General features: G+C 47.7%; 1 protein-coding gene across 2 annotated transcripts; it reads right to left on the bottom strand.

Annotated features, from left to right (window-relative positions):
• On the bottom strand, positions 1–12,826 carry LOC144727659 (troponin C, skeletal muscle-like). 2 transcript variants are annotated; one of them, XM_078606637.1, is made up of 7 exons: positions 12,748–12,826; positions 8,373–8,461; positions 6,938–6,989; positions 4,970–5,113; positions 3,104–3,218; positions 1,193–1,329; positions 1–356 (listed from the first exon to the last, which is right to left on the bottom strand). In XM_078606637.1, exons 2-7 carry the CDS (start codon positions 8,394–8,396, stop codon positions 319–321), a joined length of 510 nt encoding a protein of 169 aa, XP_078462763.1. In that variant the 5' UTR covers positions 8,397–8,461; positions 12,748–12,826; the 3' UTR covers positions 1–318. The 2 variants fall into 2 exon arrangements, with proteins under 2 accessions (XP_078462763.1, XP_078462764.1); XM_078606638.1 differs by having other exon boundaries at positions 8,447–8,461; positions 12,748–12,821.

Genomic DNA, 12,826 nt, shown 5'->3' with positions numbered 1-12,826 from the left:
CAGAGCTGCCCTGAATACTTTATTTACGATGTTGACTTGACAAGCGCTTGCTTTGTGGTATTGAACACATATTTGTTCTCTTCTAGATGCTACCGAGTGCCCACGAAGCATTTTGGCACAAATCAAAAGTTACCCTTTTCTGAGCTGGCACAATGTAACGGCAGTGAAGTTGGTGTGGTTGTATACGACATCCTGAAACCGGTGGCATCAGCAACTGGGGTTGTTGCATGGGTTCACACAGACAAGAGATGGGACTCATCAGACGGGGATCACAGGGGAAGGGGGTTCTGGGGAAGAGTCGGTCCACGGTCCACCTGATCAAGACGCAGCGATGCCCTCCATCATCTTCAGGAACTCTGCAAGCACAAGGCCACGAAGGTCGTCAGTCCACGCGTCCATCCGCTGCCGAACGAACGCATCCCCGTACAGCGGCGTTTGACCATACTTCACCGCGCTGGTCGGCGCAGGTTGGTGAAGAGTGTCCTTGGACCGGTTTAGATATATCTCGCCACTCGTGTCGACCATGGCCGGGAATCAAACGCAGGTGTCTGGGTTCATAGTACAGGGCACTCCACCCCAGTTTCGCCTCTAGTTGTTTGAATTGCTAATTGTGTTTAATTGCCAAACGTATGCGTGTAGTGTGGGTGTAAAGGATCATGCAACCCAATCTATGCATATAGCAGTCCCCTTATCTTGTAGACGCCTGCTCGGGCTGCGTCCGAGGGTGCCCGATAAAAGCTTAAAAGTGGGGCGAGAACCAAGCGTCTACTCGCGTCCTCCCGCATTCGCAGGACACCGCACGAGAGGGAACGCGAGTGACACCCCGGCAACGTGGACTGGGGCGGCTCATCGTCAAGGTCCTCGTTCTCGTTCACGGAGCGTCAACGTCTTATGATCCCGGCAGGCCGAGACGCAGGCCGGCAACACGCCCACGCGATGAGAGACTGGAGGGTTGCTATCGGTGGCACGTAGGGTTTTCGCAGCCAATTTGATTCGCAATGAGCTGGCCAAATTCGTGTCGTTAGCCTTATGCAGACCAACATTAAGAAAAAACAATGTGGTCATCCCAACATCCCATGATAATAATTATTATTTTAGACAAATCCCACACAAACAACAACCTCCCACACTTCGTCAAATAACGCTCCCGCAACGTGGGGGAGCGGTGCAGAGGATCTCGCTCTGCCCTCACCGTCAAAGTCCAGACGCCCGTCGCAGTTCTTGTCGCCATCCTTCATCAGCTCATCCATCTCAAGGTCCGTGACGTTCTCGCCCGTGTTCAGCAGGATTTCCTTCAGCTCATCCCGATCGATGTAGCCATCGCCGTTCCTGGAAACACGTGCGGTTGTGTGAGAGGTGTGCGCGTCCTAATCCGGGATTCGTTCGACGAGCGGGCAGCCTGCGCTGCCACTCCGTGCGCGCGAGGGGTTGGTTGCGGCACCAATTCGCATCGCGCGAGAAAGTCATCTGTGCGATGTTTTCAAAGTTAAATGTTTGCCAACGATGAACGTATCCCCAGCACGGAACGTTCCCCCCCCCCTGCTGCCCCTGAACTCTGCAGTGGAGCTCTACGCGGACTCGTTGCACGTGGAGACGTGAGGTTGACACGTGACGCGTCAGGTGGTGACGGCTTCTACGAGAACGACAGGAGGAATACCGTCGAGGACGCGGGCTCTCGACCCTCCGCACTCGCCGTAAACAGTACAGCACTCTGGAGGCAGCAGTGAGGGGGTTCCTTCCCGGGTGCATCGTGGTGCCATGCCCTGGCTCACCGGCGGAATGCAGTACAGCAAGTGTGGACTGATATGGTCCGTCCCATCTGTATGGGATAGAGTGTTGCCCCCTCGCATGCGTGGGGTTTTCTCCGGGTCCTCCGGTTGCCTCCCACTGGTATACACACTCACCGATTGGCTGAAAACAACTTAATATGTAGAGAACTACAGAGCAATTGGTGGTGCCGGCTCACCGCCGGGCAGCAGCCTTCCAGTCTGGTTTGTGGTTTCTACTCAGCGAATGTGAGATGCAATTTGGATGAACGAGGAAACTCTCTAAAATTAATCGTTCTATTTGGATTGATCCCTTGACCGGTCCACTGGCATGGCTTTAACATGCAAGACTCCCTTCTATGCAGCCCAAACCCACAGGCTTTGCGGTTGCGCAGAGACATTTATAAAGACAAGATTTGTCTGTGTAAATGCTCGTTTTATCCCAACGCGTGTTAATGGTCCTTGCACCTTGTGGTTTGAAAGGCGCTCTATAAATAAGGTTTCTTATTTTATTATCATCACGAGTATTTTGTCTAGAAATTTCCCAAGGGGAAGTGGGAACGATATTATTGGACGTTGAATTGTGTTTGTGCAGTGTTTTTAATTTCCCCTGTGACGACGCAGTTGGTTTTTTTCGTGCTCATTTCTCTTTGCTTCGTTGCTGTACTTTTACTTTATTGATCATTTGCTTTTGTCATTTTGGTGAATCGCTATCAGAATATTTATCTATACTGGAGGAATCCGATGAACTATAAAGCTCTTTTCACAGTTGTCCACTTTGTTTCACAGATGTCCAGTCGAAGGTTCGCAGCCCTTTTGATCAGTGCCGGATTATCCCAGCAGCACAAGTAGCTACATGTGTAGTAGCTACATGTGTAGTAGCTGCATGTGTAGAAGCTGCATGTGTGGTAGCTACATATGTAGTAGCTACACATGTAGTAGCTACGGGCCCAGCACTTTCAAGGGCCCCGCACTAAATGCTTTCAAGCTATCAATTCCGGTCCAGTGATTATGCACTTGCTCTATTACTATAGTACTATACCGCCTTCAAGTTTTATGAACGACTGGGTGTTTAAGGTTAGCGATTTGTCGTATTATCTGGCTGTATAGCAAATGCAAAAATACGATTTCTTTGCTATGCAAAAGTTTTGTGTTTTAATATTTGTGTGGTTTTATTTATTACATTTATGGCTCCTTTATCACATATGCTACAGGCCCCGCACTAGCTTAATCCGGCACATGCTTTTGGTCAAACAAACTATCGACGACTTGAGACTTTTCGAGACACGTGCGCGCGTCAATCGATGGCCAAGGTATGCCACGCGCTCCCCACTCACGTGTCGAGGATGCGGAACGCCTCTGCCAACTCCTCCTCCGTCTGGCCGGCGGACTCCTCCTTCATCTGCCGCACCATCATCACCAGGAACTCCTCGAAGTCGATCGTGCCGCTGCCTGCCACGGCGCGCGCGTGGGTAGACGGGGAGGCCAGCGGTCAATGTCGTTGTGCGTTCACTCTCCAGCACACAACCGGTGCGCTGAACGCGTGACGAATTGCCTTGTTTTGATTACGTGTGCAAACATTACTAATTGGCTGCGTCGGGTGGCGGCGGGTTTTATGACACATTTATATTTACGCGCTCTAAGCCCCCCCCCCCGCCCCCCAAAATCAACTTCTGTTATGGAAAGGCCTTTGGTTAACGAGGGGGGCATTCAGTGGGGTGGCTTCTTCACTCGCCACGGGAGTTTGACGTTTTGCAGGGGGAGGTCGATTGGGCCGTTCGAATAGCGGAGATACGACGAGGACATCAACTTGACCTCGACGAATCGTTAAATATTAACTCGATATTGGCATACAAATCAGTTGAAGTGCGTTACACTCCAGTTGACTCTTACACAAGTGCAGTCCCACACTATTTGTTTGTCTCTGTGAGTGTGTGTGGTGGGGAGCGGTAGTGTAGCGGTCAGCGCGCTGCGCTATGAACCCGAGTTCGATTCCCGCTCACGGCCAACACCCAGTGACGATTATCTGAACCGGTCCTGGGCCTCCTCTAGGTCGGCTCAGCCTCAAATGAGCACCTAGTGCGGTGTGTAAACATCGCCACTGGGGAGACAAAGGCGGTCGGGCGTGGTGTTGACCACCCACCCCCTCGTGTACCGTTCAGTCCTTCATAGGTGCTCGCTAACAGCACTTGCCCCTACAATCTGTTAAGGCTATACGGGGGATCTTTGTTGCGTGTGACATGCACCGTGTATTCGGTGTTGGGAGCGGTGAGCGCCCTTGGATGAGAGGGTTGGAGGTTTGCCACGGTGGCCAGATGTTAACTACCTCGCCTGGTATGCAGGAGTAAGGGTTGTCACGTAAGGAGGTTGTGGGTTCGATGCCAACCCTGACGCCTGCTGTATTTGGAGTTTGCATGTCTCTCTCTTTCTCTTCTCATGGTCACTTGGATTTTTTTCTCCGGGGCCTCCGGTTTTCCCCTCCGCATTTCGAATCAACATCACGCGTTTAGTGTATTTGGCTGCTAGAAATGTCCACACGATGAGCCACTTCCTTGAGCTATCATTTGCGATTGCCAGGTCGCTTCTGAAACAACTTGCTGCTCCCGTGCAATGCGTCTGCTCATGGTCATCCCATCCACCTGGTGTCAAATGCCAATGCTCGTCTCGTACACTAAAGCCCAGGCAGCATGACTACAAATATACTGTACCTCTCGCCCAGTGGCGGAGGCAGCAGCAGCAAGGGAATGAGTCTGTAGGCCAGGGGTGGAGAAACTCTTTTCTGCCAAGGGCCATTTGGATATTTATAACATAATTTACGGGCCATACAAAATTATCAATTTAAAAATTAGCCCGTTATATTTGGTCAAACATTTAATTAACTCAACCCCTAATGCGATGGCTGGAACTGCTTCTCTTTGGCGAGGCGTGTGATGTTAGCTGGTATTGATGATGTTGCTACTCGCAACTGCTTTTCCAGGTTTGCTCCTAGATTTATTGAATTTCGAGTCCCGCCTGCGGTTGCCTTGGCAGGGCCACACCAAATGATTTCGCGGGGCCTTACACGGCCCGCGGGCCGGACGTTCCCCACCCCTGCTGTAGGTCGTGGGGGGCTTGGGAGTGGTAGACTGTCACCGCGGTCTGTACGTCTGCAGCCGCGCCACGCTGAATACGTCGTGAGCGTGAGAAGACGTCGTTTGGCGTACCATCCTCGTCCACCTCCTCAATGATGGCGTCCAGCTCCTCCTTGGTGGGGTTCTGTCCCAGCAGCTTCATCACCTTGCCCAGTTCGCTGGTGCTGATGTCACCGCCACCGTCCGCGTCGAACATGTCGAAGGCCGCCTTGAACTCTGCTCGCGGAGAGGGGAGACGCGTGGGTTCATGGCGCCTGCTGACCGCCCCTCCCTCAACCTCTCCCCAGCCTCCACCCCCCCCTCATGCGACATCGGCAGTAGCGTAACAAGCGGGGGGGCAGGGGGTGCCTTGCCCACCACCCTCCGCCTGGTGCCAAAGCCACGTAGTTTGGGGGCCCTCTTAACAACCACCACCACGAGATATCTCTTCAACAACAGTGTAAAAGAACAACAACGCTTATTTAAATCGCCGTTGCAATTGCTTTTTTTTTCATAAAAAAATTTTCATTTACGTTTCCACTTGAATTTTTATTTTATTGGAGAAGTATTGGGGCCACCCCACCTGACCGATTGCCGCACCCACGTGAGCTGATAATGTCGTTACTACGACACTGCCAAGAGGGTGCCGATTGCAACTCAAGCGATGAATATGGGGTTCACTCACGCGCGTGCGGCTCTACACTCAGCCGCATTCTTCACTGCAAGGTCTCTCTCTCTCGATGTCACCGACACAATGTGTACTACACATGCCAAGCTTTCTAGGTTACTGAACTCGACATGTACGGGACGCGGTGCAATTACAATGTTGTATTCCAATTGCGTCTAGATGCGGCCACATTTCGAGATACTTAGGCGCTTGCAAGTTCAACTATTGAGCCTCAGTACTCTGTCATACTATACTGGTATTAGAAGAAACAAAGTTTTGATGGCTGGAGGGATGGACGAACAGATGGAGGTAACGTCCAAAGGACGTGTGGGTGGCTAGTTTTTAATAACATGTATACTCGTACTCTTTGGTTCTTTCGGTAAAGTCATGTAGTTATAAATAAAAGAAAAGAAAACAAATCACGACGTTTCGATCGCAACACAAGCGGTCGTCATTAGGATCATCAGGATGACGATCGCTTGTGTTGCGATCGAAACGTCGTGATTTATTTTATTTTATTTCTAACTACGTGACTTTACCGAAAGAACCAAAGAGTATGGATTCCTGCAGTCACGAAAGCTTCAAATCAAGATGTATACTCGTATTTTACGTGGAAATCAACAGTGGCTTTCCTGAGGTGGCCGGGTGGCTCAGAGGTCAGAGCACAGAGCTGGTACTTATGAGAACATGGGTAAGATTCTGGGTTTCAGCGATCCTGTGGTTAAACCGAGATCTCGAGTGTAGCGAGTCGATGGTTTCATCTCGGTCACCAATGACTGCACACACACATTTTTTTTTAAAAATCCCTAACGCTAACTTGATTCTGCACTTAATTTTGCTGAATTCCCCTCCTGTGTGGACCAAAGTGCCGCAGGTAGCTCTGTGAGATTTCCAAAATGGGCACTTCATCTCATGGCAAATGCGAATCACATCATCGGTATCGAACTGGAGGGACACGTGATGTATAACGGTGGTTTTCCTATGGATAGACTGGTCCTCGCCATGGTAATGTAGAATTGTCATCCCTGGCTTCAGACTCCCAGTGGAGATGGGCATCAACACCGCAGCACATTTTCAGAGACACACTTTGGACTTTTGAGGCTTTTACGAGTTGTGAGTAGCGTTTAGATAGGACTATGTATTATCTATAAACAACTCATTACTAAATTATGCCACGGTTCTGTATGCAGTACTCACCTGGACTCGGGTGGCGGGGATAGGTAACTTAACAGACAACACTCCCTCCCAAAACTGAACCCGTAGCTCAATTATTGTCATGTATATCAGACAACGGCGATGTCAACCATTGCCAGTCTACCAGTATCTTCTGCTTTCCCCCCGTTATCCGCGACCTCACACCCGCGTCTTGCCACGTGCGAGCGCTCCGGCCTTACCAGCGATCTGTTCTTCGTTGAGGTAGGCACGAGCATCGTGCTGTGCCTCTGTCTGCAGGTCGCACGCACGCACACACACACACATCGCGATCTTCACTCTGCTTGTGAATCAATTACTTTGGCTCTGGCAGCAAGCTGGGGTCATCGATACAATAAATAACTCAATCATGCTGGTTGTAGCACGTGCATTGCCTGCCATTGCGGCATCGTCATTTCATTTGATGCGACGAACTTGGACCAAAAAAACACACTTCACAAACTTGGTCGTCAAAGCAGAAATGAATGCAAATGGACTGATCGGGATGGCGATAGCGCTCGGTGTAACCGGACGTTTGAAGCCACAGCTTGCAGAATCGGACGTATTGTGTTTGCACTGCGGTGCTTTATGTAATTAACACTATCACTGGAGAGCGTGTTTCATCATTACGGCAATGTACTATGTTTAAATATTGCCTTCAACAATCAAATTAGTAATCGGTCCAAGTGTTGATGAACGCGCCTCTGTTCGGCGCTTGTAAATATGCGTTGTCTCAGCTAACAGCAGGAAAAGCTGCTCGTAAAAAAGATTGAATTTCAAATGCCATGATAATTCCTATACAAACCCCCCCACCCCATATATTATAAGCGCTGAAAAAGTTGTGTCATTGGCCGGTGAAAGTGATTGGTTATTGACAACTCAAATGTCAAATGAAGTTTCCTCCCGGTCAGTGAGCGCGTGAATTCTGAACTGAGAAGGCATGTAACCCATTTCCCCAGCGTATATTCAAATCTAAAGGCATGCTTGGATTGGTATATATCCGTGTACACGAGAACACGTGTTCACGTATATAACCCAATGCTGTGCCGATGCACGCTCCAACGTATACCTGCTCAAGTGAGCAATGTGTTTGCGAAATCCATGGCTCACTGGTCATTATAATTGAAAAAAAAATAATCCTCATGAATATTTTAGGTAAAAACAAATGTGTGTTTGTTATTTCTGAAACGTGAAATAATCAACACAAATTGTTGTTTCATAGCAAAAGATCAAATTATGTCGATATCGCGTGCGTTACTGGCAGCACGTGCGTGATAATGATTTAAAGTCGTGACGTTCCAGTGATGAGAAAACTCGCCGCAGGCTTAGTTTGAGTGAAATGCAGTTGTACTGGAAGTACGGCAAAGCATAAGAACAACGCTGCACAGTAGAGAAAACAATATGTACCACATATAGAGTTGCAAAACTATGGCAAAACCCAAATCGCGATGATCGTCCTCTCGCGGAAATTGATATTGTATCATGAAAAATGATATCGCGGCAACCCAAGCAGAGCGGGCACACTCGGGCGCCGTTCCCGCTCCTACTCCGTGATGCCGGGGCGTGGAATGAGCCCATAGAAGGCGCTCCTCCATCTCCCGTCCGCCTGGACTTGCCAGCACGCATAGAGCCACTCACCGAGCTCCCACACTGTGCACGCATTGGCCATGCAGTCGCATGCAAGGCAGTGTACTGCTGAGTGTGTGACAAACCGCGCCCTCGTCTCCCTGCACGAGAGAAACACAAAAAAGAGAGAAACGGAACGGGAAATTAACGTCGAGCGAGCGACTTCATGAACAGCCCCGAAGAGCCACGCAGGTGGCACTCGAAGAGCACACCTCCGATGAGCGCGGTTGGCCTACGTACGGTGCGAATGAAGTTCAACATGTATACAACATATATACAAGGACTGTTTTCTTGGAATTTCTTGGAATTTCTCTCACTTGATACAGCTATCGTGCTGTGACGGTTCCACCTGAAGACGGAAGCTTGTGTTGCCTCCGAAACGTCGTGATTTTTATTTTATTTTTTATTTTACTTTTATTAATTTTAATTTTTTACCTACGTGACTTTACCTAAAAAAACCTAAGAATATGAATCCTTGCAGTCACGAAAGCTTCAAATCTAGAATGTATACAACACACATAGCATCGGTATATTACACTCACCGTTTTTTGGGATTGCGTATAATCTATGTTCAGCTCTGAAGGGGGATTGACTCGGTTCCCTTTCTGTGTAGAATTTCCATCCGTCACCCACCTGTGACGTTGCTTTTATCTTTGAACGTATGGCACGGAATTAGTCGTGAATAAGGAGATTATTTTGCACGAGAGAAGTGTTATAGGCATCTGCTATAAATAAATAAAAACCTTTCATCTATGATGATGGCTTATCCGCAAACTTGCACCTGACGGGAACGATTTAGCCTGTAGCTCCTATCCAATTAAAAGTAGAAAGCCTTTCCTGTAATCCGTCGTGGTATCTGGTTGACAGCAACACAGCCAAAGTACAAAATGCTCAGTAGGTACTTGCAACACACTTTCCTATCATTATCTACCTTGCAAAACAGACATGTCTATTCTATCCTACTTGATGCCGTCTTATCTAAAATTCGCTATAAATCCAAATGTCCGCCTGCACGCTGGCATGTCTTGCATTGAAACCAGCCCCATGAACAGTGCAGTGTGATAACCTCAGGGTCTATTTCATTGCTGAAATCACCCACGCTGACTTTCACTCCGAGCATACGGAGAGAATATCATGGACATCGGGATAAGGGTGGCACGCGCTGCATGTGTGTGTGTTTTTTTAAACAATCTCGTTCACATCATCTTTACTTTAGCTTCTGATCGTGGGAAAACCGATGCCAACGTCGCCCCCCCACCCCCTACTGGCAGAGTGGAATGTCCCCACTCCCCGGCCGGACGTCATTCGCCTTGTCCCGCGCAGGAACAGCTGCCACCAGGCGATTTCCCCTCTGGGCTAAAACTACAACTGGGCATTTGTATGAGTGCGAAGATACGTTGGTGCAAGGTGCTTTGGGTTGCCGAGGCATTGAAGTGCCCTATGAATACAAAGCCTCATATTGGGCGGCTGTTGATTCGACTATGAACAAACCAGGCTTGCAAGTAACCAGCAAGCAGCGTGTATCACGCAGTGCTCACGAGGCCCTCTTGCTGTGCACGTGCGTGCACCAACCCGGGGGAGTGTCCGATCTCTCTAAAGACGTCACCTCCAGTGGTTGCGTTGTGGACAATGACAGATAAAGGGATGGATATATCATGCCAATGCCTTGTATCCGCGTTACACCGTGTCCTTCCACAGCCTTCCTCCTATCCACCATTTCTCAGACATTAAGGAGGGAAAATTGTTCATTGAGAACATGATGGATTGTGGATTTGCCTAATTCTGTGGTCAGTTGGAGATGTGGAATTAGAGAGTTATGGATAAGGAGCTTACTGCACGAACGTTTGAGATAACGGACAGTTTTGCGTGAAGCTTTCCTTATAACATGTTTTTTTACGGCGTATGTATACGACAATGGGGTGCACAGTACAGTAGAAGGTTCTAGAGGCTGTGAAATATACTAAAGGAACGCGATGCCCGTGAAGAGACGGAGCGCATCAATCGGCAGCGAGCGCTTTCCACGTTTTGTCTGCTTCCCATGCAGAGGTGGAGCGCTCCCCCAGGTGGCCACGGCTCATCATCCACCAAGATCGCTCCACACGATGAGAGAGACAGAGAGCCATCTCAATGTTCTAAGTTCCTGTCGTGTAAGTTTTTAACATCTGATTAGCACGGTTGGCTACGTACTGTGCGACATAAGTTCAACATACATACAACCTCAACTTGGCTAAATGTAAATGTTTAAATATCAAAGAGAATCCAACATGGCACTTCCCTTGCCTGTATTAAAATATACCTCTTGCTAAAGGTTTCTGTTTGGTGTTTTAACATTTTAACACCTGTTTTATTGCCAGAAAGGGTAAAACCAATTATTATATCAAAGAAAATTAACAACGAAATTAATACACGAATTATGGATTTGTGGAAAAACGTTAGTTAGTTAGTTATACGTTAACCTGAAAAAAATCAATTGTGCTCGGTTGGTGCATAAATAATATGCCATGAACAAGTGCCACAATACATATCGCTGGGGGAGCCAGGCAAGGTGACACGCGTTTGCCAAAGTTATTCACAGCAACACGGGAAGATGATTGGTCAAAGATTTGAATAGAATAAACATTCGCCATCTCAGATTTGCTGACGAAGTACTGTAGTCATTGTATAGTCAATGCGAAATAACTACAGAAAATGTTTAAAGAACTGAGTAAAGAAGGCTGCAGAGTTGGACTCAAGATAAATTAAAACAAAATTTATGTCCCGCAAGTTCCTGTCCCGAAACGTCGTGATTTTATTGTTTTATTTTTATTAATTTTTATTTCATTTTTTACCTACGTGACTTTACCGAAAGAACTAAGAGTATGAATCCTGTCCCTCTGTTTGTGTTGCACGTGGGTTTAGGCAGCTCCGCGTCGTGGCCACTGGAAGGGCCGATGGCCGCCGGTTGGGCGAGAGAGAGAGAGTAAGCACCGAGTGCGAGCCAAAGGAGGCAACGCGCCCCACGAGGACGACCACCGTGGAGATGCGGTGAGTGATGAGATCTCCTGAGTGGGATATTCCATCTCACGATCATGACACATGGTGGCGGATTGAGGGGGGGGGGGGCCTTCATCCAGCAGTGGAATGATCCGTGACTGACGAATCAACCGTTATCGACACGAATATTTACTGTGGTGACTCATGCTTTATACTATATCTGAATGTTTTTATATATATGGAAATACATTTTAGTTTGGCCAACACAACATTCACCACAGTCAACACTTTGAATCCGCGGGGCCTTTTTTTTAATATACGAACGTGCATATCTGCCTGCGTGTGCACATGTTGTATTTTTAGTGGGCGAATACGGACCGCCTAATAAGGAGGCGCTGAGGGCTGGACGGGGCGATACGGCTACTGTGACAGCGGATCGGGTGTCGTGCCGAGACGATGGTGAAGCTTAACCCCCCAGCCCCCGCAGCCCCCCCCCCCAGAGCCCCCCCCCCCCACGCGTCTCAGCTTAGAGCAGCAGCAGCGTGCTATTCAGAACACGCAGGCGAGTAGAAAACGCCATAAAGCGAAGAAGACTCACGTAAATAGATTCTAGCATGTGCATTTTAATTAGGGCCCAGAAATACCGAACATGCACCGAAGGCAATTGCAATTTGACGTCGCGCAAAGTGACACGTGTTAATTATTGGAGCGTTTTGCAAAGAAGTTAAAAGCAAATACTTGTAAAGTTGGTGGCAAATCATAATCTGATGTTATTAATCGGTATCATTATGGAACTCGTGTAATACAATCGGCCACAAAAAAAATGTCAGCGTGTGGGCTTTTGCCTTAAGACTGAAGGCTATAAATAAGATGTTGATTATCTACTTACGATCTAAATTTGTCCTTTTACACAAATCAGATGCCATGTTATATTTAAGGAATAACTTACAGGGATATTTGCTTGGAAACACTTAATTTTCTCTGTATATGTCATCATTCAGCGTAATTTTTACGAAATGTATAGTTTGTATATTAAGAGTCATGAATCTGAAACCTGATCTTTGTGGAGGTGCATCATTATTTTAAGAGAAATATCAACCGATAGAGTTCTAAACGCAATACATCGTAATATATTTTCAAACGTAATCATAAATGCGTTTTAAAATGTTTAATACAATTATAACATATTCGTACAATTAACAAAAAATCGTCTTAGCCAATACCTTAAATCTCACTTGTGCACGCATTAACATTTCTGAACATTTTAAATCTAATTACATCTCATTTCAGTTACATAACCATGACTTCGAAACAATGTAATTCGTGTAACCTTAAACAGTCGCTCTTAAAACACAAACTTTGCACGTGTTGTAATACGATTACGCGATCGCAGAAACACGGATGGAGCACTCACCATGGTACTTGGTAAGGGGTTGTCTTGATTTCTACCAACACTCAGGACCGCCTAGCTGCTCAAACCTTCTTGCCTGAGT

The sequence above is a fragment of the Lampetra planeri genome, chromosome 26, assembly GCF_965212315.1.
Source record: "Lampetra planeri chromosome 26, kcLamPlan1.2.h2, whole genome shotgun sequence".
NCBI lineage: Eukaryota > Metazoa > Chordata > Hyperoartia > Petromyzontiformes > Petromyzontidae > Lampetra > Lampetra planeri.
Note: the sequence above shows the minus strand (reverse complement) of the source record. Positions and strands in the feature narration are given on the sequence as shown.

What these genes read in the sequence shown, in the direction of transcription:
- LOC144727659 (XM_078606637.1), bottom strand. Translation starts at nt 8,396, where the DNA reads ATGCGTGCACAGTGTGGGAGCTCG. An exon ending in TGAGGAGGTGGACGAGGATG is followed by an intron (nt 3,219 to 4,969) that starts GTACGCCAAACG and finishes GCGCCGTGGCAG; the next exon opens with GCAGCGGCACGATCGACTTC. An exon ending in GCGTTCCGCATCCTCGACAC is followed by an intron (nt 1,330 to 3,103) that starts GTGAGTGGGGAG and finishes ACGTGTTTCCAG; the next exon opens with GAACGGCGATGGCTACATCG.